Genomic DNA, 24890 nt, shown 5'->3' with positions numbered 1-24890 from the left:
CCAATGATTCTAAAATAATTCATCACTAATTAATGGCAGCCAAAATTGTTAAAGAACTTAAACACAAATCTTGAAGTCAGCTTTCTGGAATAAGAAAGTGTTGGAGCTGAGCAAGAAGACCATCAATAACAATACAGGTCATTGAGAGGAATCTTTAAATCCTAGAGGTGCAGGCTGGAGGTAGGAATGTGACTGAATTAAGCAAGGTGATGGTATTCCTGAACCCATCACCTTCCCTCTTCCACCTGAATTAAGTTCTGGGCAGGAAGGTGGAACTGGGGCCTTCCACCACCAACTGAGGCTGTCAAGGGAACAATTAATGACTACTTAAGGACCGATCTGCCTCCCCAACCCCATCGGCTCAGTTATCTCTGTATGAGATGGGATGGATAAACATCACCTTTCCTGGATCATAAACCATTGCAGGCCGATTGGTGAGGAGCAGGGGAGGATTGGAACTATTCGAGGATGTCCCAATGAACTGATCGAGGGGCTGGACATAGGACATGAGGGACTGTTTTGAGTCAGCTTCCCCCCTCCACCCCGCCCTTTCAATTCCCTAAGTGCACTCTTTGCGATCTCCCCACATTCCCTCAATAAAGAAGTTTAGCTGACACGTTGGTCTTCACAATCTTAATGGTCCTTCCAGCAACTGCTTCAGCCTTCTCCTTGGCATTGCCAGGAGCAAGAGCTGTCAGTCTCTGGTTTACCAGCTGCTCTCATTGAACAGGACTTTAGCCTCCCAGGGATTTAATTTCAGAGAAAGGCTTACCCCTGCCCTTTCAACTCCGCAGTTAGAGGAAGGAATGGCAAGCCTTACACTGGTGGGTCAGCTTGGCTCTCTTTGCAAACAGTATGTGAGTTACTCAGTAAAAGTGCAAGCTTTTGTTCAATATGTGGGGAGCAGCAATATGTAAGTTTTGCAGTTTGCAGGTGAGATGGTCAACTTGTTACGCCTGAAGTTGTTAAAGGTGGAAAATAGGGAGGCGGCAGCAGAGGCTGAGAGTGTAGGAGTGAATGCAGATTATGTTGCAATGGTCGAAGAAAGCAGTGACAGAATGAAACAGAAAACATTGGGAATGCTCCACAGATCTGGCAGCAACTGGAGAAAAATAACATTCCAGTCAACGAGCTCTTATCAGAAATGGGACAGTTTGAGATGTAACTGGTTTTAAGTAAATATAGAGGTGAAGAGTTAGGGGACAGTAACAGTGGCAGTGTTCAAGTTTCATCAAATACGATGGCCTGTAATAGAGTAGAAGGCCTGGAGTCGAAGTTATTCCCTTTGGAGCATGTTTCCTCAGGGATTACTTAGAACATCTAATGGTTGGTATCTAGGTTCTGAGGTTGGTAGGCTGAAGGTCAGAGGACTGAAACTGAAATTGAAATTATTCCAATTGGTTTGCCGAACTTATTGAAGGAAAGTTCAACACACCCTGGCTTTGATATTGGCCACACTTCTACACAGCATTGTAGCTGTAAGCATTGAGCTTGTTGAGTGAAAGGGAAGATAGTTTATGAAGCTAATTTGATTGATTCAAGGAGTTTCATACTGTTAATAGTGAAGCGTGCATATTCCTTTTTTTATATAACCTAAGTAAATAAATATAATTCTATATTTTCAATGAAGTTAAACATTTTATTCTTGCTGCAGTGGATGTCTGACCTAATGAAACGTTGGGCTTCTTGGTCAGCATTATAATACGGCAAGGCAATTGATGAATGTCATTCGGGAGGCAGTGACACAGAGAGAATGTCATCATGCTAGTAATCCAGAAGCTCAGGCTCATGTTCTGATGGCATTGGTTCAAATCACACAGGGATATTTGAATTCAGTAAAAATGTGGAATTAAAAAGCTAGTTAAAGGGCAACCATTGTTGTAAAAGTCCATCTGGTACATGAATGCACTTTATTGAAGGAAATTGACCATCTTTACCTGGTCTGGCATCCATTGGCTGAGAAACCCATGGCAACGGACAATTAGAGATGGACAATAAATACTAGCCTAGCTAGCAACATCCACATCCCATGAATAAATGAGAAAAGGAAATTTACACAGGCTGTCTTATAAAAGTCAGCATGTACCTTTCCACATTAAGTGCTGTTGTCACATGCAAGGTAGCATCTGTACCTCTGGGCCAGAAGTTCTGGGTTCAAGTTCCAAAATGTGTCATAATAGGTCTGAACAGGTTGATTAAAAATACTTGCAACTTCCACGTATCCAAGAGTTTGGATATCCTAAGGATAATAGATTGCCTAAGTAGGTCTAATAATCTGGTGAAGTTTATGAAGCAGATTAGGGCCTGGATACGTAGCTTTTAATAACTGCCAGGAACCCATGCTTATATGTTTGTAAATAATTACGTCACAACACTTTTGGTTTAGTGATATCAGTTGGCAAGCATTTAAGTAGGGCAAGACTAAAACATGGAGTTAGGGAAAAATGTGCAATCTAAGTGAAGCAATCATTTGAATTTGTCAATAAAATTAAGCTTCTACAATACCAGCTGCAAACTGCAATCATTAATGTAAGTCTTATTACTGACATCTTCACTGATCTTTCTCCCTTTGTTCATACCACAATGGCCTAACAGTGCTCACTACATAAACTTCCTGATGTTTATAAATTACTCCCTTCAGTTGACACAGGCTAAAGCACCAGCTGCATGTTAACTTTGTTAGGATCTAACTTGCAGGTCACAACACATCCAACTTTGATCAGTTATTCAAGGCGCATTGTTCTCTATTGACAAACTTAATGTAAGTTTAAAAGCATTGCTTTCTGCATTAAGGTTAAAATTGCTAAATTCAAGTTTTCTCCTGTATTGTATTACTTATACTTACTAGTTTTATTTCTCAGTCTCTTGAACTTTGAGCAAGCAAATAGCTTTAGATGAATATCAATAGATGTATATATTTTTTATTAAAGTTAGTGAAGGGGTGAAAATATACTCCAGGATTCTGAAACAAAAAATGAATTGGAACTTCCTTTTTCCAACTCAGAAGGTACTTGTGTTCCTATGCTTATAATCAGACAATGTATGATTCTGAAAGGAGGAATTGTGAGAATCACATCAGGAAATGTTCCAAAAGTTCTTCAATTCAGCCACACTGAAAATCTTTATTCCAAGTAAAAACATAACTTTCCATTAGAAAACAATAATATATACTGCAGTCAACTTGGGTCAGTAATACGAAAATGATAATTATATAGTAATTAGCAACTAGTGATGAGTAACTGAATAATAGAAATGGCAGTAATCAAAAATCTCAAAACATCTGACAAAATAAATTTATGAGAACTCTTCTCCAAATTTGCAAATTTTTAATGGTTTGTTGTCTTTTACCAGAGAATATAGGTCTCTAGTACCTTCTTTTGACATCCAATTGTATTTTGCAAATCATAAGACAAGCTATTTAATTATAATTGCTTTTCTTGTATTCTGGCCGCAAAAAATTTTTGTGTTTGAGATGGCAGGGTGATATTGTGGAAAGTTAAAATATAACACTTGAATTTTCTTAATTTTCAAGTTGACTGTTTGAAGATTGCAATCAGCAAGAGAGGTAGATTTGTTGCATGATGATGTTCCCTAAAAGAACCAAGCAATATGGTTCTGAATTGACAGAAATAGCAGAGTGAATGGGTCTGGAATTGGCCGTTACTTTTCTGTTTTTGACTCATGCAGGAGCCAGCTTTACTTATCCTGTGTGGGTGGAGTAGTCATTGACATCTGCTGCTGTGGAATATAGATTTGAAAACTGATGCCTGTGTACAGACTCAACATGGCCTGGTCACCTTGTATCACAAAGAGTGATCAAATCAGATCTATGAAGTTGCTGTTTAAGTGAAAGCTGATCTGCTAGAAACCAGAAAAATCTGTTTACTCTTCAGTGGTATGTTCTGCTGTCTCCTCAGTTTAAAACGTCTAGAGGAGAACAAAATGCCACAAGTATGATTAATAGAACTTAAAGAAAAAACACTTTTAACCCTTTTGTAGAATGTTTTCAGAAGATCATTTGAAATATTTCAAAGTTACTTAGTTTGCATAATATTTTACTTTATGCCACATTCCATCTCTCTGCAAAAATGACTTGAGTTTTTTGATATGAGGCAATCGTGACATTTTTAATCATGTACTTAAATTGAATCTATTATTTAAAAGGGTCATTGCTGATATTCATGACCTAACAAACATTGAGTCATATAAGGGTGTCAGTAAATGATGAAGGCATTGATATAACATGCAATGTCAACAGGTAAAGTTTAATCCTGTTTCAATTCTGTCATTGCAAACAGAATTAAATATCAAGTGTAGTATATTAAGGGTATCTGATTCAAAATTGCCCAGTTTGCACCGCCACCAAAGATTAATTCTTTGAATCAAAATATTAAACTGGAATCTTGTTGAAAAGCACTGAAGAGTATAGGGTGAAGGGGTCAATCACTAGGGGACATAGATTCAAGGTGTGGTGAGGTGGAGGGAGGTAGCAGGATATTTGAAAGAGATGAGCCAAGTCTTTCACACAAAGGGTGGTGTGTGCCTGAGACCCACTGCCAGAGGGGGTAGTGGAAGCAAAATCAAGAGCAACATTCAAGAAGCACCTGGATGAATACATGAATTGGTAGGGAATGGAGTGCTACAGATCCTGTAAGTGAAGACACTTTTAGGATGGAAGAGCAAAACGTGTCAGTGCAGGCTTGGAGGGCTGAAGGGCCTGTCCCCATGCTGTATTGTTCTTTGTTGTTTAGACAGCACTTCTTTGTATGGGCAAATGTAATTCATCACATCTTAAACCTTTTGTCAATTTCAAAGTGACTGAAAGTGCAGGTGACATTATGTTGAATTTTTACTTTTATTCCATTAATATCAAGAAATATATAACGAACCCAGAAAGTCAGTTTTAATATCTTTCTACTTCAGAAATTGTATAAAAAGTGGCTTGTGTATATTTTCTAAAAAAAAATTTCTCGAATTGTTGACTTGCATTTGTGATTTTGCATTTGTGTGTTTCAGTAAAGCTTGTAATTATTCTCTGTAAAAGCTTTACCCTCAACTTTCATTTGTTTTTAAATTATATCTTCTAAAACTAACTTATTAGCAACAATTTTAATTTCCCATTTTCAAAATCACACCATTTATCTGATTTATTGAGGCTATTACACCAAAATGGCTTTTTAATATTCATTCAATGGACTTCCAATTCATCCTGCCTCTCAATTGAATCACTGCCCAGCCAACGCATTTTCTTTCTCAACATGTTTTGATGTCTAGCCAGACAGTCCAGAATATTCCACAACATGATTGAGGAAGATTCAGTAAAACTACTTGTATTTGGATGGAAATTATGTTGACAATATAATTGGAGTAATGTGTAAAATATAACTTTTCTCTCGCTGACTTTGCAGTAGAAGCATTAATGTCTTCATGGTTAAAGGAAAGGTAATGACCCACTGATACAAAAGTTGTCTGTAGGCGGATGCACCAAACATAATTTTTAGATATTTTAGATTTTTAGATTTAGATTTAATTGTCATGTGTACTCAAGTACAGGAGTCGAGTAAAAAGTGTATAGTGTTGCCACACATGGCACCATCTTAAGTTCAAAGGTACCTGGGTACAAAAAGGGAAGGTATAAATTAGTAAGAGAAATTACCTTACTTAAGCATTACCTTCGTAGAATAAGTTTAAAAAAAAGAAATAAAGGAATAATTAATAACAAATTCGTTCTTGATTTAAACTAAAAAAAACTAAGTTAAAAGTCCAGCAGTCTTAATGTTCTGTCAATTGATCACACAGTAGTTTCACAAAAGAGACACCCTCACTGATTCAAAAACAGAAAGGAAAGGCATACTGACTACACTCAATGGGTTAAAACAGTGTAGAACTTAGAGACAATGTGGAACATCCATTAGGGATTAGAAATTCACTGACTTAAAACACAAAGCTTGAGTAGTTTATTGTTATCACCATAGCCTTGAGAAAAGAGCATTTTCCAAATGATTGTCATCATTTAAAACATTCATGAGTCAATAGTTGATGAAGGATGATACCCGCTATGAAGAATTTAAGTTTGAGATGGAATGACTTAAGTTTTATTCAAAAGAAATCTATTGGCTTTATATAACACCTTCCATGATCTCGGAGTATAAAGAAAGCTTAATGAGTTTTCTCATGCTTCCTTCCGAAACTTGTCTCATTACCTATGCGCCATGTCTCCATGGCAGCCTGCTCGTCATATTCTCCTCGTCATATTCTCCACTTTGTTACACGCAGAAGTACTGGCTGCTGCTGGGAACTCCCAGGATTCCTGGTAGAGAGACATCTTTAAAGCCGAGCTGTGCACCCAGTCAAGTGCTAGCAGTCCACAGCTGCCCAGCACAATTAATTTTAATTGACCAGGACTTGTTGGACAGAGGATAATTGGCACCTGCTCTGTCGATTGGAACCTGGAGGTCCCGTTGGACAGTGGGTGCGTGCATGGAACATGCCCTGAGATGTTGAAGCCTGATGGAAGTCCAGTGCTGGAGTTGTCAGTTACAGCTCTGACTAAAACCAGGAACTACAATGGTGAAAACTTGAAACAAAACCAAAAACAGAAACTAACTGCTGGAGCAACTCAGTAGGCCTGGCACTGGACTTAGAAATGCTCACTCTGCTTTCTCTCCACAGATGCTTCCAAGCCTACTGAGTTGCTCCAGCAATTTCTGTTTCTTCTTACTGCTTTGACATCCATGTTTGAGAATTGGCACTGTCTGTATTCTATCCAGCAGGAGAGAAAACAGGAAACTAGATATCAGTGAGGTGCAATGAATTAATAATGAGGCTTCCCACTGCCTTTTGGTGAGAATCACTTCTTGACCATCTTTGTTGGAAGATTGGATATTTTGCTCTCGATGGTGGGAAACTTCTTGCTCACGACCTTCTGTTTAGGAGCTGAGCACATTCTGCCCTCTGTCTCTCATGTTAAACAGATTCATTAGATATGGCATTTGCACATTAAACTTGGATTAAAATAGTACATACTTGTGCTATCTTCCTTTGATCCCTCTTTACCAGAGTGATCTGAAAATGCACATCATTCTGAGACTTCCTAATTTCCCTGCCCATTGCATTTGATCATTCATCTCAGCTTTTCCTCTGATTAACAGATAAAAGCAATATCTTCCTTCAGTGGCATTTGGAAGTTTTCCAGTCTTAGTTTTTGTTCTGTCCATAATTTATTTGTGCAACTTGCATTAAGTTTACAAGAACTTACGATCCAAATCCAAATACAATCTTAATGTCTGCCCTCATATGTCGAAATGAATGGCTCTTGCAATGCATTTATAGATATTTCTTTGCAAATTAATAATGGTGATCTCAGGTCCCTCATGTTGGCATGATACCCTGGAGAGGTGGGAGTGATTTACACTTCACATGATTGTAAATGATGCACTAATAATCACGCAAATGACAAGAAAAATGGGTTATGCAGTTCCAACAAAATGCCAACTTTCATTCTCTTTTTGTCCTAGGGCACATTTCTCTCTGTATTTGTTTCTCCTCAATTGATTTAAAGCCATTTTGTGTTAACCAGTACTGCCGTGCTCACCCAGCCTGTACACTAACGTCACCTATTCCAATCCCACTTCCTGGAAATGCTCAGGAATGTGAAATGCTGAGAGATGTTTGTTTTCCTTGGTTATGCAATTTATAAATCAGTCACTTATTCAACATTTTAGGACTGGAGGAGAATTACAGTGGCACTATACTTTTTCTCATAGATGATGTAATCCACAGTAGATTGCTTCAGAAAAAGCCTGGAACCTGTTACATTCTCGAAACCTTTATTGAAATACATGTTTTAATACATATAGATTTCTAGTAGTCAGTCTTGAGTACTCTGCATTTAAATATTGAGGCTAAAATGGTGAGATCATATAACCAAAATGTGATCACTATACAAACATTTGGACATTTAAATAAGCTGGCATAAGAAAATCTAAGAAGCTCACTTATAACAATTTACGTGGAAAAATTAATACTATCGTTTTAACAGGGAGCCTTCAGTGCTACTGTTCAAGTGGGGATAACTCACCCAAAGTGGTCTTTTCTTCTTGTTCTTCAATGAGAAATGCTGGATGTAGCACTACATTTACGTGCATCACTATCTTTGGCAACAGAGTTTTTTGTAACTTGTTCAAGGGATGTTAGCATTGCTGGCAAGGACAGCATTTATTCCCCACCACAAGTTACAATGATGTATGACTTGGAAAAGTTGCAGCCAACAGTATTCCTAAACAGCTATTACATTTGTTTCTCTCGGTGGTGGAGGGCACTGGTTTGCAATATGCTCACTAAGACGTCCTGATAAGTTGCTCCAGTGCTGCAGTAATTGTGCCAGAGAGAGTGTGGATATTCTGTAATAGATGGGATGCTACACTAATGGGCTTCTTTGTTCTGGATTGTGTTCATCTTCTTGAGTGTTGTTGGAGCTGCACTCATCCAGGCAATTGGAAAATATTCTAAACACTCCTGACTTGTACATTAAAAATGGTGGACAACTTTGGTAAGTCAGGTGGTGAATTGCTCGCTAAAAATTCCCAGCATCTGACCTGCCCTTTCAGCCACAGTAATAATGCTGTTGCATCAGTTACATTTTTGCTCATTAAATTTCCTCAGGTGTTAATGGTAGGATGTTCAATGACCCGAAATGTAACTGAACCAACAAGGGTAAATACTGAAGCCACAAGAGCAGTGACAATAATACTATTGAATGTCAAACAGTGATTGTTAACTTGTCTTTTCTTGCAGATAGTCATTGTCTGGCACGTAGAATTATACTTGCTAATTATCACTCCAAATCTGAATATCCCTGAAGAAGGGCTTATGCCCGAAATGTCGATTCTTCTGCTCCTCGGATGCTGCCTGGCCTGCTGTGTTTTTCCAGCACCACATTTCTTAACTCTTGTCTCCAGCATCTGCAGTCCTCACTTTCTCCTAGTTGATCTTAACTTACTACAAATCCTCTTGCAAGGATGCCTACCTTGAAGAAGCTCTCCTCCCTCTACAAGGAGCTCAGTGAGTCCCTCTCTCACTGCACCCCCCAGGTCATCACATCTGCCTTAAAGTTCTTCAGCCACGTCCTGAAACAGACTCACTACCACAGTCACATCTCCTTCCTCAGCACCTACCTACAGAACCGACTGACGAATTCCTGAAGAAGGGCTTATGCCCGAAATGTCAATTCTCCTGCTCCTTGGATGCTGCCTGGCCTGCTGTGTTTTTCCAGCACCACATTTTTCAACTCTGGTCTCTAGCATCTGCAGTCCTCACTTTCTCCTGAGTATCATCCAGGCCTTGCTGCACTTGGGAATACGCTGCTTTAGTATCTCATAGGATACACTGAGGGCTGAACAATATGCAATCATCAACAACATACAAAGGTCATTCATGAAACAGCTGAAGGTATTTGCATGCAGCCATTACCCAAAGGAGCATCCTCTGTGATATCCTGCAGCTGAGATATTTGGTTTCTATTGGTCACACCATCTTCCTTTTTATTTTGTATGACTCTAGCCAACGTAGAGTTTTCCGTTGATTTCAATTGACCTCATTGTTGATGATACACTCTGTCAAATATTGTCTTGATGTCAAGGGCAGTCACTTTCACCTCATCTCTGAAATTTGTTATGTTCATTCCATGTTTGAATCAAAGTTGTAATGAGATCGAGACCAGTGAGCAAACTATTGCTGAGTAAGTGCTGGTTGATTGCACTGTTGATGATATGTTCCATGGCTTTGCTGAGGATGGAGATTGATCGTATGATAATTGGTGGGTTTGGATTGGCCCTCTCCATTGCCAGGTCCTACCTGGCCAATTTTTCATGTTGGTGCATACGTGCCTGTGTTGTAGCTGTACTGGAACAGATTGGCTAGGGGGAAGGCTAGTTGTAGCGTGCAAGTCTTGAGCACTGCAGCCAAGGTGTTGCATCACTTTTTAAAGGCTCCATTGAACAGACCACAAGGAATTCTGTAGGGGGGGAAGCTACCTGAAGACAACATGTAATAATTTAGTCTTTGAAAAATAAAAACAATTTTGCATTTGGTTATTCAATAAATTGAACTACACATTTCTAGTAATATAGTGTGTGTTAAAACATTGAGATCAACTAATTTAATTTTCTTCTGATAAACTATTCAATATCCCTTATAATGCCACAATATAGTATATTTAATTAGAAATACAGTATCATCTGAATTTCTTCCAGGGAGAAAACACAATTTCCAACAAAAGCCAAAGCACAACGAAATTGTCTCTTCATTATTTTTTACAGAATATGCTATCTTAAAAAAACATTCTCACCATGGAAATGAGATTTTGGTATAGAATATAACTGAAGAAAATGAAATTAAGACCATAAGACCATAAGACATAGGAGTGGAAGTAAGGCCATTCGGCCCATCGAGTCCACTCCGCCATTCAATCATGGCTGCTGGGCACTTCAACTCCACTTACCTGCATTCTACCTGTAGCCCTTAATTCCCCGAGACAACAAGAATCTATCAATCTCTGCCTTGAAGACATTTAGCGTCCCGGCCTCCACTGCACTCTGCAGCAATGAATTCCACAGGCCCACCACTCTCTGGCTGAAGAAATGTGTCCGCATTTCTGTTCTGAATTTACCCCCTCTAATTCTAAGGCTGCGTCCACGGGTCCTAGTCTCATCACCCAACGGAAACAATTTCCTAGCATCCACCCTTTCCAAGCCATTAAGGTGGCCAAACACTAAGCAATGCAAATCAACAAACTTAGAGTTTGAAACGGAAGGTGAAATAGCTTCTGTGCAGACAGCTGAATGAGACAGAAAGTATATTGGAAACATTGGGATTGACTCATGGATGTTTACAGCATCGAAGGAGACCATTTGGCCCATCACAGCCATGTAGTCAACAAAGATCTGACTACACTAATCCCATTTTCCACTTTTCGCCAATAGCCCTGGAAACAATGGCAACACAAGTGAATATCAAAGTATGCTTATATATTAAAAGAATGTCTGACTAAACCACCCTCTCAGGCAGTGAGTTCCAGAGTTCTATCACAGGGCTGATTTTCGGCTTACTTTGAAAATGACGATAGTTCCTCAATAAGTAGAAGTGTCAACCTGCTTGAAGGTGAGAAATGGCTATCTACTGGAGATATCTGATTCCTTTATGATTGAGTTGGGACTATATATCTGAATATTAGGTGTATTCACTATTTTGAAATGAAGCTGTGGAGTGTTTGTACACATTCAAAGAGACCAATTTCTTTGCCAGCTGGAGAGGATGCAGGAATTATCTATTTTCCAACAGTCAGTGGAAGCAACCTGTCTGAAATGCATATTTGTGCTGAAATCTAAAGGCTGTAAAGAATGTTGAGATATATCTTGGAAAACATCCACATCCAGTGTTGAGGCATACCTTGGCAAATGTCATCAGCATCATCAGGAGATGAAAGAAGTTGGGAGCCACAGATTATAAGGAATAGAAGAGGCCATGCTGTCAGGTACAGCAGGTAGTGAAGAAGGCTAACAGCATGCTGGCCTTCATAACAAGAGGGATTGAGTATAGAAGCAAAGAGGTGCTTCTGCAGCTGTACAGGGCCCTGGTGAGACCACACCTGGAGTACTGTGTGCAGTTCTGGTCTCCAAATTTGAGGAAAGACATTCTGGCTATTGAGGGAGTGCAGCGTAGGTTCACGAGGCCAATTCCTGGAATGGCGGGATTACCTTACACTGAAAGACTGAAGTGACTGGGCTTGCATACCCTTGAGTTTAGAAGACTGAGAGGGGATCTGATTGAGACATATAAGATTATGAAAGGATTGGACACTCTGGCAGCAGGAAACATGTTTCCGCTGATGGGTGAGTGCTGAACCAGAGGACACAGCTTAAAAATAAGGGGTAGACCATTTAGGACAGAGATGAGGAGAAACTTCTTCACCTAGAGAGTGGTGGCTGTGTGGAATGCTCTGCCCCTGAGGGCAGTGGAGGCCAGTATCTGGATTCATTTAAGAAAGAATTGGATAGAGCTCTTAAAGATAGTGGAATCAAGGGTTATGGAGATAAGGCAGGAAGAGGATACTGATTAGGAATGATCAGCCATGATCATATTGAGTGGCGGTGCAGGCTCGAAGGGCTGAATGGCCTACTCCTGCACCTATTGTCTATTGTCTATTGTCTATCATATGTGTGCTATCTCTTTAAAGAAATAATCAAATGGTCCCACATCCTTTCTTCTTCACTCTGCAATTTTTTTTCATTATTGAGTATATTTTCATTATTGAGAATCTGTCTTAAAAGTTTTGATAGAATCTGCCTAACCACATTTTCAGATAGTGCATTCTGGTTCATGTTTGGAGAAAGTAATGTTCAAAATTGAGCATTATGAGTAATGGGTCCATTGTGGTACAGTGGCAGTGTCCCTACCTCTGATTGAGGATACCTCAGTTCTACTGAATGTGGAAATTTATAATAACATCTCTGATCAGGGTTATATGGAAACATGTTGAGCTATCTCAGTTGCTTTAGTTGTAAATGAACAAATGATAACCAGAGAATAGGATTAACAAAAGTCCAGCAGATAGTTTTTGGTTCTTCCCTGTTCACGTAAATGTGTAGCTGTTTTTTTAACTGCTTCAGAGAGAAGGATATATATACACTTTGTTTGAATAGTTCCATTTATTTGCAAACCTTTCCTGTTAGAACTCAGCCTTCCTTATTTTACTCATTTTCAGCAACATGAGTTCTTCCTTAAGCTAAAACTTGTATCAAGATATGTAATGAAAATTCTGTAAGACATCTCAAATAATGCTTTTGGTTTATTGTAAATACTATTAAACTCAACTATCCTGTAAAATAACAGGTCATGATAGCCTAAGGAACCAGTTGGAATGTGGTCGGATATCTTACATCTATTCATTGAGGTGTTTTCACACTGTCTGTGAAGAGAGTGAATCTGACCCTGCTGACCATTTGCAGGGAATAAAGTTACTAATGAGGCACACATGCTGTTTCACTATCTTCCATCACTCTTTCAACATTTTCCTGTTTTTTCCCTTCTCTGCATTTGCTCTTATCATGGGCATTCTTATATTGTGAAGCAGTCCCTTTGATTCCAGAGGCTATCTACACATCTTACCTGCCCTTACTTCTAAAGTTAAGTATGTAGAGTCATAACTTATCTCCTATTGAACAACAAGTCTGAAGGATTGTTTTTGTAATGCATTGTCAAGATGGAAGCCTAGTGAATGGACAACATGTTGCTTCACAGTGTTGATCTCAAGGGCTTAGGTCTTTCCATTTAGCCTTGCACACATGGTGAACAGAAATACAGCTGCTGTCTGTCTAGAAGTAGATCACAATGGGTACAGAACAATAATTTTTATGTACACCGGAGGCAGGGGCAGAGTCTGACTGTGCTTGTCTTCTCCCATAGGAGGTTCATACCAACAACAATGTGATGCTGAGCTTCGGAAGGAATTAACTGCTGTTTGGCCAAATCTATCTCAAAGGGTTTTGGATATACTGGTGCCTCCACATCGACGTGAGTACTCCTCCTCAGTTAGAAAAGTTGGGTTTTGCCTGAAAAATATGAAATGGCATCAGTTGTGTTTAGTGAGGCAATATTGTCTTGATTTCAATGGATAAATTGGCTGAATCCAAACAAATGAGCCAAGGTACCTGACGACTACTTAAATTCAAGCATTGGTTGGTTAGTTTATTATGGAAAACTTAAGCGAAGAGCCTTGCCTTATGTTGTCGTGTTTTGTAAAGCAAGCATTTGTAAATGTACTTATGTTACCGCAGTCCACATTTTGAACTTTAGAAACAGGTTAGAAACATTTGAGACTCCTTCAAAAAAGTGCAATCGAGAAAGTTGGTAATTGAGAAATTAAATGAAATGGTGTAATGTTGTTCATTCTGCAGTGAATTATTTTAATGATTTGGTACTTGCAGTTAATAAGCCTGATTTGTTATTGATTGAAGAGCTGGATATGGCTACTGAGACAGGATCAGAATGGCACTACATGGCCAATTGCAATATGTAATCCAGCAGAAGCAAGTTAGAAGGAGCAAATTAGTGCAGGTGCTGGAATCTGTACTGAAAGCAAAAATGCTGGAAATCACAGCAGGTCAGGCAGCATACATGGACAGAGATTAAGCCAATGTTTTGAGTCTTCATCAGAGCTGACGTGAAGTGTGGACGGGTCAGCATTTGTGCAAGTTAGAAGAAGCATGCATGCAGAAATATGTGTGATCGAGAATTGTAGTCGGCATGGTTAAATGAGCCTGTGTGAGATTTTCAAGTAAACTAAATCCAAGCTGCTTAACCCATGTTACTTACTGATAACACAGGAAAATACAACAGTCAGTTGGTAAAAGCACCACCCAGTGCTTGACTAAACTATCTTAGACTAAGAATCCTAATGCTATGCAGATATATTCTCACCAACCTGTTTGGGGATGTTATGACACACCACAGAAGCAGGTGGGACTTGAACCTGGGCCTCCTGGCTCAGCCGTACATAAATAGCATCAGTTGAATAGCTTCTTGGATAGTTTTTAATTGCCGTTTTTAGGGACTTTTCTTTATAGATCTGGAGCAGGTGGGACATGACCCAGGCCCTCTGGCTCAGAGGTAGGGACACTACCAATGTGCCACAAGACCATTTGAATAGCTTTTCTGAGGAAGGCTGTCAATCCAGAACGTTAACTCTGATTTGTCTCCACAGATGCTGCCTGACCTCCTGAGCTTTTCCAGTGATTTCTGTTTTACTTTCTGATATACAGCATTCTGCCATTCTTTTGGATTTTAGTTTGAATAGCTTCTTATCTGTTTCTTTTTTTCTCCATTCAGATATGCTCTTATTGAACATTTTTTCCCATCATCAGATCATATGTGCTATTTGTTTCATCCATAAACAATCACCAATAAATCATCCATGTTTCCCAATTGATTTGGTTACACGGAAAGCCTGTTAAGAACAATACAGACCATCAAAGGTGAGGGAGAGAAATCAAAATGAAGTTGGAAGGAGAGATAAAGCACTCTATCCCCTGCGGTGCCCATTTCTCATTAAATGCATCTACAGCATTGGTGAAAACCACATGCTCACTCTCCCAGGATATCCAGGCACAACACAGCTATGGAAGACGGACAGGCAGCCAGCAGATATGAATCTCTTCCACTGTCCGCTGCCTGAATCTGTTAATTGCCAACTTGGCCTGGCCCAGGGCCAGATACATGAGGAGTTCTTCCAGCTTACTCATATCCCTCTGCACCAGATGTCCAAAGATCAGGACTGAAGTGCAACCAAAAGAAGATCAAAACAATTTTCAAATGACTAAAAAGGGAATGCAACCACCCACAATCAATGTGTCCATGCTCAACAGATTCCAGAGCACAGCTGAATAAACAGTTGGGCTGGAAGTCCGTGTACTACCGCAACCTATGGTTACATGGGGTTGCAGGGTGCAAAAGGTGCAATACACAACGGACGTGGAGTGCACCCTCTCCAAGGGCACCTCGGCAGGGGTGTAACCATGATAGAAGGGCAGGCAGATAGAAATTATAATGACAATCGTGACCCTCTGGAACAAGTGGGACTTGAACCTACTTGCCTGGCTCAGAGGTAGGGGGCACAACCCCTTCAAGAACCTCTTGAATATCCTCTTAGTTATTTACTAATCAACCAGTTCAGGCAGATGGGACTTGAACTCAGGCCTTACAGTTGAGGGATAGGAACACTACCACTATGCCTCAAGGGGACCCTTGAATTGTTCCTTATGCTTTTTTAAATTAACCTTTTTTAATCAATCTCTTCAGAGATTAGATTAGATTAGATTACCTACAGTATGGAAACAAGCCATTTAGTCACAAGACCCTCTGAAGAGCAACCCTCCCAGACCAATTCCCCTACCCTATATTTACCCCTGTCTAATGCACCTAACACTATGGGTAATTTAGCATGGCCAATTCACCTGACCTGCATGTTTTTGGATTGTGGGAGGAAACCGGAGCACCTGGAGGAAACCCACGCAGACATAGGGAGAATATGAAAACTCCACACAGACAGTCACCTGAAGTGGGAATCAAACGCAGGTCCCTGGTGCTATGAGGCAGCAGTGCTAATCACTGAACCACCATGTCACTCTAATGTTGTTACACACCTCTGAAACAGGTGGGACTTGGACTAGGACCTCTTGATTTAGAGGTAGGGACACTACCACTGTACTACAAGAGCCCCCTCAAAGTGAGAGCAAATGGTTAGCATTGCTGCCTCTCAGTACCAGGGACTCATGTTCAATGCCAGCCTCAGGTGACTGTCTGTGTGGGATTTCCACATCCTCCCCGTGTCTATGTGGATTTCCTCTGGGTACTCTTATTTCCTCCCAGTGCAAAGATGTGCAGGTTGGGTGGATTGGCCATGGGAAATGCAGGGTTATAGGGATAAGGTGGGGGTGGGGGTGGGAGGTATGTGGGGAGGCGGGTCTGTGTTAGATGTTCTTTGGACACTCAGTATATACTCGATGGGCTGAATGGCTTCTTCCACATTGTAGGGATTCTATGATTCTATTTTACCAAAAATCAGCTTTGCGTTAATTTTGGGGACTCTGTGGAGAGTTTCTCTTCCTGAGCTCTAGTGTGTTCTCATGCAGTTCTCTGCAGCTCCTCTCATTATATGAGGATAAGCCTTGATGGCATCTCACATGTGCTACTATGCACTCACTACTGATGGAAGTACTAGCGACGACCAGGATCTCCTGGGATTCCTGGCCAGTACCATATTTAAAGGCCAACCATGCACCAGACAAGTACTGCCCTTCACAATGCATGTAGTCGGTGGCACAGTGGTTAGCACTGCTGCCTCACAGCGCCAGAGACCCGGGTTCAATTCCCGCCACTGTCTGTGTGGAGTTTGCACATTCTCCCCGTGTCTGCATGGGTTTCCTCCGGGTGCTCCGGTTTCCTCCCACAATCCAAAAATGTGCAGGTTAGGTGAAGTGGCCATGCTAAATTGCCTGTAGTGTTAGGTGAAGGGGTAAATGTAGGGGAATGGGTCTGGGTGGGTTGCGCTTCAGCGGGTCGGTGTGGACTTGTTGGGCCAAAGGGCCTGTTTCTACACTGTAAGTAATCTAATCTAGTGGGAGGGCACTGAAAAAGAAGTACTTCTGTAGGCACAAAGGTTGCATGGGTGACTCTTCATTGTAAATATAGGCTCACAGTTTATTGCTAATTTGCACCATTGTCTGTCTGCTTGACTATCATTGTTACCGAAGTGACAAGAACGGAGATACACAGATTACCTGTCCACAGCTCTATACAATTAAAACCAAAATTGGTAAACATTGGTTTGATTTTTGAGTCTAGAAGGGATATTTGAAATTTCAGGGGAAGATGACTGATAAATCGATTTTCACAGAAGTGCTTTCATTAACTAGAATGTTAAAGATGTGGAATCTTCATCATCCTTTTGTAGGATATTTTACAGTTAGTACTACTGTTTGCTGGCTGACATTTTAAATTTATATGTGCATATTGCCCAATATTTCTGGTCAATACATTGGTTCAATATAGGATAATGAAATAAATCTGAAAGAGGATAACCCATGAAGCTAGCTCCTTATTCAATCATGATTGGTTTCAAGAGTGGGGATTGCTATCACATTTGTCATTTCTTTCTGCAGCCACAGAGTTGACAGTGGGAAAGGTCTATGCAGCGCTGATGATTTTTGATTACTACAAGCAGAACAAAAGTAAAAGAATCCAACAACAGCAGCCAGGCAGCTTGTCACAGGTAATTAGCAAGACTGAGCCATGAACCAACACATGGTTATTCCCCTCTTGATTCTAAAGTTCCAAAAGAGATAGCCCCCTAAATATATTTTATGTTGCTTAAACATAAAAAGCAACTTGCCATCTTCCAAGAGGCACGACTATTTAACTTCTACCTCTGATGATATATAGAGTTTTCAACACTTGTTAAATTATTATCCCAGTAACTGTTTAATGAGTTCACATGTCTGAAAAATTAACAATAATTATTTCATCCCAGTTCCACCAGCAATGAACTTCACTAATTATATGTAAATTTGGTTAGTCACCATGCTGCTTCCTTTAACTAGACTATTTTAGATAACTTTGCATGGATTTCTACAGTAATGCAACAATGCTGCTTCAAAGTCTTTCTGAGAAGAAATCTGTAAATGTTGTGTGTGTGTGCAAGTGAATAGATGCATACCTGTGTACGTGTGAGTTACTCTCCTCCTAGACTGCCACAGAGGAAGGAACTTATTGGGAGTAATTTTCATCTTTACCATTCAAACAGTAACCTGGCAGCATCAATTGCTCAGCCTTTGTAAAAGCCTCCTGATTTTTTTCCCAGTGAAATAAACACATTAAAATTCAGACAGGTTGTACAACAAGTTGTCATAGAGTCATAGAGGTGTACAGCACAGAAACAGACCCTTCGGTCCAACCTGTCCACGCCAACCAGATATCCCAACCCAATCTAGTCGCACCTGCCAGCACCCGGCCCATATCCCTCCAAACCTTTCCTATTCATGTACCCATCCAAATGCCTCTTAAATGTTGCAATTGTACCAGCCTCCACCACATCCTCTGGCAGCTCATTCCATACACGTACCACCCTCTGCATGAAAAAGTTGCCCCGTAAGTCTCTTTTATATCTTTCCCCTCTCACCCTAAACCTATGCCCTCTAGTTCTGGACTCCCCAATCCCAGGGAAAAGACTTTGTCCATTTATCCTGTCCATGCCCCTCATAATTTTGTAAACCTCTATAAGGTCACCCCTCAGCCTCCGACACTCCAGGGAAAACAGCCCCAGCCTGTTCAGCTTCTCCCTATAGCTCAAATCCTCCAACCCTGGCAACATCCTTGTAAGTTTCACAACTTTCAAGTTTCAAGTTTCACAACATCTTTCCAATCGGAAGGAACTTATCGGATTCTGTGTTGTGAACTTCGCCCAAACTGGTTCCTCCAAGATTAGTTGTGAAATTCACTTTTTGTTAATTTTCCCAGATGCACTCTGATGTCCAGCGACACATGAATTCAAAAACAGCAAAGGCAATAACTGTGCAGGTTCTCTCTCTCTCTCTCTCTCTCTCCTGCACTGTCCTCACCATGTGCTTCCATTGTCTGCTCTTCTCCCTTTTAAAACTGCTGTTGTTTTGACTTTTTTTTTCCAAAGTTCCAAAACAATGCAACAGCATATAAAACAGTAATTGCTGCTCCTGGAATTCAAGGAAATCACCTCCAGCACCTAAAATACCTCAACAAAAAGGAGCAGCTCTTACAGCCAGAAATTTTTCCTGCCCTCCATCTGCCTGTAACACTAGGTAACCCTCCCCACCCAGGTGACAAAGTTTAAATCAGCCTGTTTCTGAAAAAGTGACAATGGTGGGAAAGACCATGATACATGAAGTGTATCATTGGAGCCGCATAGCTTTGCTTACTGAAGATTATTTTATTCGACTTTATTCTTGAATCTTAACAAGAAAAACAGTTGCCTTATTATTGAGGTGAATGTTGATCAATTAAAAAGATTTGTGATTGAGGGGAATACTTGAAAGGTAAGGAGCCTGGAGATTGATAGTGTTTGAGACATAAGGTTGAGTTTTTTCAGGTCACGGAAGCACTTGGACAGTGTTCAGGATTGCAGTTTGTGTTTTCTGAAGCCCTCGATTCTCATTCACAAGCTGAAAGTGGAAGGTTTCGTCCACAATCTCCATCCAGTGTGTGTACCCTGGCAGATCGTATTCTTCAGTTTTCTGTTCTGTACTTGTCTCCACTCCTCTTTGGCTCCTTCTGCCAGTTCCCATCCCACTGCCAAGGGGGCTAATGGAAGTCCAGCTCCAAGGACTCTGTAATTGGGCAGAGGTGAAGAAAGGTCATGTCAGATCCTACTTCCTAAAATTGATTACGTTATACACTTTTTTCTCTGGGCAAAAGGGATCTGCTTGACTATGGAGGCCTGAACATGTCACCAAAGCTGAATAACCTTAGTTACCACATCCGATGACAAGAAAGCAAAATGCTCATTACAATTACTTGAGTACTGGGGGAAACGAATCTCCTTCCTGAGAGATCGATAAAGATTTGATTCTTACAAGAGGGACTGTGAAATGCATTAATTTATTTCAATCCCTACATTAAGCTGTAAGATCATTTAACATTTCCTTATGTAATACAGATATAAAATAAAACTTCAATAATTAGGTTAGCTTAGAAAAACCTGAGTGTCCATTTTATTTGTTGGCATCCCATCTGTACAAAGGCTGAACTCTATTGTATTGTTGCAGGTTTGTGTTGTGTGGGTTATCTCCCTGCTGAAGTTGATGTGTGTTTAATGAGTGAATGTGCCAAGGAGACTGCTAAACACAAAGTCCAAAGTAGCCATGTGTATAAGCTGCTTGTTCTTTGTTTAATAGTATCATAAATAATAAAACTGCCATGTCGAGTGGATTTGTAATTGTTCATTTTCCCAGTAGAACTACTATCATTGCTTTGCAAAAGTAATCCATTGTTTCATTGTAAGCATGTTTATAAGACCCTGACACCTTTTATGTCTGCCGCTTTCAAGTCAGTATTAAGTTCTCTTTGTTTCTTTGCATGTCATCTTGTACTCTCAGAGGTCCTTGTCTCTCAATCTTCATTCGGCCATTCCTCCAGCCTGTGCCAGACCTCTGCATGTTTCCTTATCTGTTGAGCTGTTCTCTCCCAGACTGCCATCTCTCCTGACTGTCAATAATCCCCACAATGGAACAGGGACCATATCTTGAGTACAGTGCCACACAGTTTCTATCATCAGGCCTGTGTCACTCCTGTTTGGACTCAGTGACGATATTTGTCTAAAATGCCAAAAACTTTCTTTTAATTCTATTCTTCCTTCAAACCTTTGATAAGAAACCCCTGTGATTGAGCATGGGGAAATAAGTTGGAGAACACATTTCCTTAAAAATACCTTGTATTTTTAAACTGATTAAATAATCTCTTTTCTTCTATGTAATTACATATAATTATGTGATGCAATTCTTTTTAGCAAATTGCCTTCTTTCTGCATGTGAGATTGAAGAACATAAAGCATAGAAGGCAGGTCATCACTGCACGGCACTTACAATATCATCGTGTAGTCATGGATATTTCCATGCAATTGGAATTAACTTGCAGTGGGATCCAGCAACGAATCAGTCTCCTCAGATTTTTGCCTTTTGATTTTGCTTGTACTTTTTTTTTGGTTTGCATCCACAAGTCCCTTTCATTCCAGGCTTGCGCTGTATTATATTTCACACAGACTCGAACATCGTTCTTTCAGCGCATGGTGGGAGCCTTGACACCCACGCAAGAAGAGCCCCCCTCACTTAACAACACAAAGTCCATCTCTCATCCGATGAACAAGAATGCACTCAACAATGGTGGCAACATGTACGTATCTGAAATTTCTATTCAATGTCTTGATGTTTCTCAGACTTAATACAAATTTGTTAGGCATATTGGAATGAGTTACAAGAGAGTGACAGGTATCAGTGGATTCCGAAAAGCACTGGATATCTTGCTGAAGGGAGGGGAGATGGTTATCTGGTGGGGATTAACTGAAATGTGCTAGATATGTATACTGAAACGAGTTAGCCATGTTAAGTCAAATGGTGTTTACTTATTCTGGAAGTTATTGATGTTCCTACAATCAATGAGGTACCAATTACACAGAAACTCTTGTTTTGTTGGGCCATTATTGCTTTACTATAGCATTTTGTGATTTAAGTGGAGATTTTATTTCAACGAACAGTTGTTTGTTGAATCTCATTTATATTAGTCGTTACTCTTGTCAGTTTCTATCCTAAATTAATTAAATATTCAGACACTACAAATTCTGCCAACGTAAAGATGATCTGCTCTCAACTGTATCAGTACTGTTTTCTATCTGTTCATTTTCTCGAAAGTGTGCATAAACAAAGTTCTCTCATTCTATTTATCAGAGATTAATGCAAAGTGAAGCACCAACTAAACTACGTGTCTGTTATTTGAGGGATAACGTTTCGTTGGTACCCCAATGTACGCTTTAATGACACAAAGGCAGGTGGAAAAGCCAGTTGTGATGCAGACACAAGGAGACTGTAAAGGAATATGGATACATTAAGTCAGTAGGTAGAAATTTGACAGATGGAGTTTAACACAGGAAAAGGCGAATTTTTCCACTTTATCAGGAAGAGAAGAAAAGCAATGTACTGTTTAAATATGGGCAGACTGCAGAACTGTGAGGGTCAGAGGGAACCATGTGTCCTGGTGTTTTCACACAGGTGGTGATGCATGTATGGAATGAGCTGCCAAAGGAAGTGGTGGAGGCAGGTACTAATACAACATTTGAAAGTCATTTGACAGGTATGTGGTTAGGAAAGATTTAGAGGGATATGGGCCAGATTCAGGTAAATGGGACTAATTCAGTTCATGAAACCTCGTCAACTTGAATGGGTTGGGCTGAAGGATCTATTTCTGTGCTGAATGATTCTATGGAACATGAATCGCAAATAATTAGGTTACAGGTACAGCAAGTAAATTGAAAGCGATGGAATTTTGTTGTATATTGTGAAGGAATGGAACATAAAAGTGGCAATATTTTACTATTATTGTAGAGGGCATTGGTGATGCCACATCTAGAGTATTGTGTATAATTTTGATCTCCCTATTTATGGAGCGACCACATTTAGGAGCATCTGTAAATGCAAATAGCATAGGCATATTTCATGAATTTTGTATTATGAATAATTTGATGTTTTAATCACAAGCAACAGACTGTTGTGGTAAAATAAACTTATCTATGCAAGCTTTATTATAACAGAAGAATGATCAGATACAAGTTTTGAATTGGATGAGTACTACTTTCGATGTGAGTTGTAACTGTGGCATTAAGAATTGAGAGCCACCTCTCCATTGGTGTTGCTTTCTTGTGAGGCAAATGAAAGACCAAGAACGGATATTTCCATTCTGAGTTACTAGCAGCCAACATTTGAAACAGATGGTATACAGAATGTCAATGTTCGTCACATATCAACTTTTGTTTTCCTTTGACCGGTGATAAAATTATTGGCAGTCGATGGTGACGATTACAGCAATTGGGGTCTGCTGTAATTGTTCCATGAGGATTAGTGGTGCTTTGTTATCAACACCTTTGGAATAAATGGGACAAATCCCAACTCCCAAAAAAATGTCGGGTCAAGTCTTGCTAAAGGTTTAAATACTATATACCATAAAAGAAGTACCCAATGTATCTTCTAATTTTAACCAAAATGGATGAGAGACAAGCAAGCAATAATGTAGACTTGTCAGCTACATAACATAATGAGGTTGCCATCCTTCACTCTAACAGTTATTCTGTACTAATTCATTTAAACCAGGTTTAACCAATCCTGGAGAAAACCAACAGCCTAAAGGCCTGAATCATTAAGTGCTTTTTCAGCATTGCTTCTGGGCCAAGAAGAACAGAAGTGTTGTCTCCACAATTAACAAGTGACCAGGTTTTCCTTCTGTCTCCCCTTTACCTTCCTCCCAAGTAATCTGCATGGTCCGTCATGATCACCATTAGATTCCTTCTACTCTGCTCCCTCATGATCTCTCTTGCTTTCCCAATACACTGACCTGCTCTTGTAGGCTTTAGCCTTGTCAAGTAGGTTCCTGACCACATGAGTGCCATTTGTCAGTCAGGCTGCTTTGGAGAGGAAACCAACAGAAGAAATAATTATAAAAGCCTTGCAATTAAAATCTGCAGATTATTTGTGAAATCTATTCTTCAGCCTTTTCTGGCCCCTCAACAACATCCTTTTGTGGAACTCACCTTGAGGCTAAAATCCAAGCTGACATTTCTGCCAGGTATTTCCAATAGCATCCATCCATGCTTTTAAGAGTAATGCATTTAATGTTTGGCTCCTTTCACTTGAGATGCCAAATACTTTCACATTAATCTTGTTTGACGCTCAATAATCCAAATTTGTCATTTGTCAGAGGATGATAGTGAATGGTCTCATTGATATTAAAGGGATCTGTGTCTTCAAGGCAAATGTTAATCCTCTTGGATCATGGCTTGATGTCATAAATCATGTAAAAGCTCTTCACTGTATTCCTTGCACACCGTGGTATTGCAGAATAACAGATTGGTCTCTTTAACCAATGTTGAGGACATTGTTTAGTCAGCTGCTGTAAATTGTCTAATTATTGCTGTGTGTAACTTTGCATATGTTGTTCAAATACTGAACATCTTCTCACACCCAAATCTATTATAACTTGTTTCCATTCTGATTTTAAGTAGTCATGATTTGGAGGTGCCTGGGTTGGACTGGTGTGGACAAAGTTAAAGATCAAGAGTGTAGTGCTGGAAAAGCACAGCAGGTCAGGCAGCAATCGAGGAGCAGAAGAATCGATGTTTCAGGAATGACTTATTCCTGATGAAGGGCTTGTGCCCACAATTTCGATTCTCCTGCTCCTCGGTTGCTGCCTGACCTGCTGTGCTTTTCCAGCACGACAGTCTCGACTCTGATCTCCAGCATCTGCAGCCCTCACTTTCTCAAAGTTACAAATTACACAACACCAGGTTATAGTTCAACAAGTTTATTTGCAAGCACTAGCTTTCAAGGGTGGAAAGTTAGTACTTCCAAATAAATCTGTTGGACTATAATCTGGTGATGTGTGATTCTTAACTTTGATTTTAAGTAGCTGATTACTAACATAGCTCCTTCATCTGATTGTGTTTCTCTTCATGGAGTCTATATTCTCAGTGCTCATTACATTATACTTTATCAGGGCTGAGTTTTTTGTGTGTCTGAGAATTTCACACCACAGTCTATGTGTCC

The 24890-nt window shown here is 40.0% G+C and overlaps 1 protein-coding gene across 2 annotated transcripts in view; it reads left to right on the top strand.

Annotated features, from left to right (window-relative positions):
- LOC140469212 (probable voltage-dependent N-type calcium channel subunit alpha-1B) overlaps positions 1-24890 on the top strand; it is a 624066-nt gene that overhangs the window by 583485 nt on the left and 15691 nt on the right. For both annotated transcript variants that reach the window (XM_072565528.1, XM_072565527.1), the window contains exons 41-43: positions 13465-13572; positions 17718-17827; positions 21344-21474. In XM_072565528.1, coding sequence (XP_072421629.1) covers positions 13465-13572; positions 17718-17827; positions 21344-21474 — 349 coding nt within the window. The remainder of the gene's footprint in view (positions 1-13464; positions 13573-17717; positions 17828-21343; positions 21475-24890) is intronic.

This window comes from Chiloscyllium punctatum, chromosome 49, assembly GCF_047496795.1.
Source record: "Chiloscyllium punctatum isolate Juve2018m chromosome 49, sChiPun1.3, whole genome shotgun sequence".
Lineage (NCBI taxonomy): Eukaryota > Metazoa > Chordata > Chondrichthyes > Orectolobiformes > Hemiscylliidae > Chiloscyllium > Chiloscyllium punctatum.
This window is presented reverse-complemented; position numbering and strand designations above follow the sequence as displayed.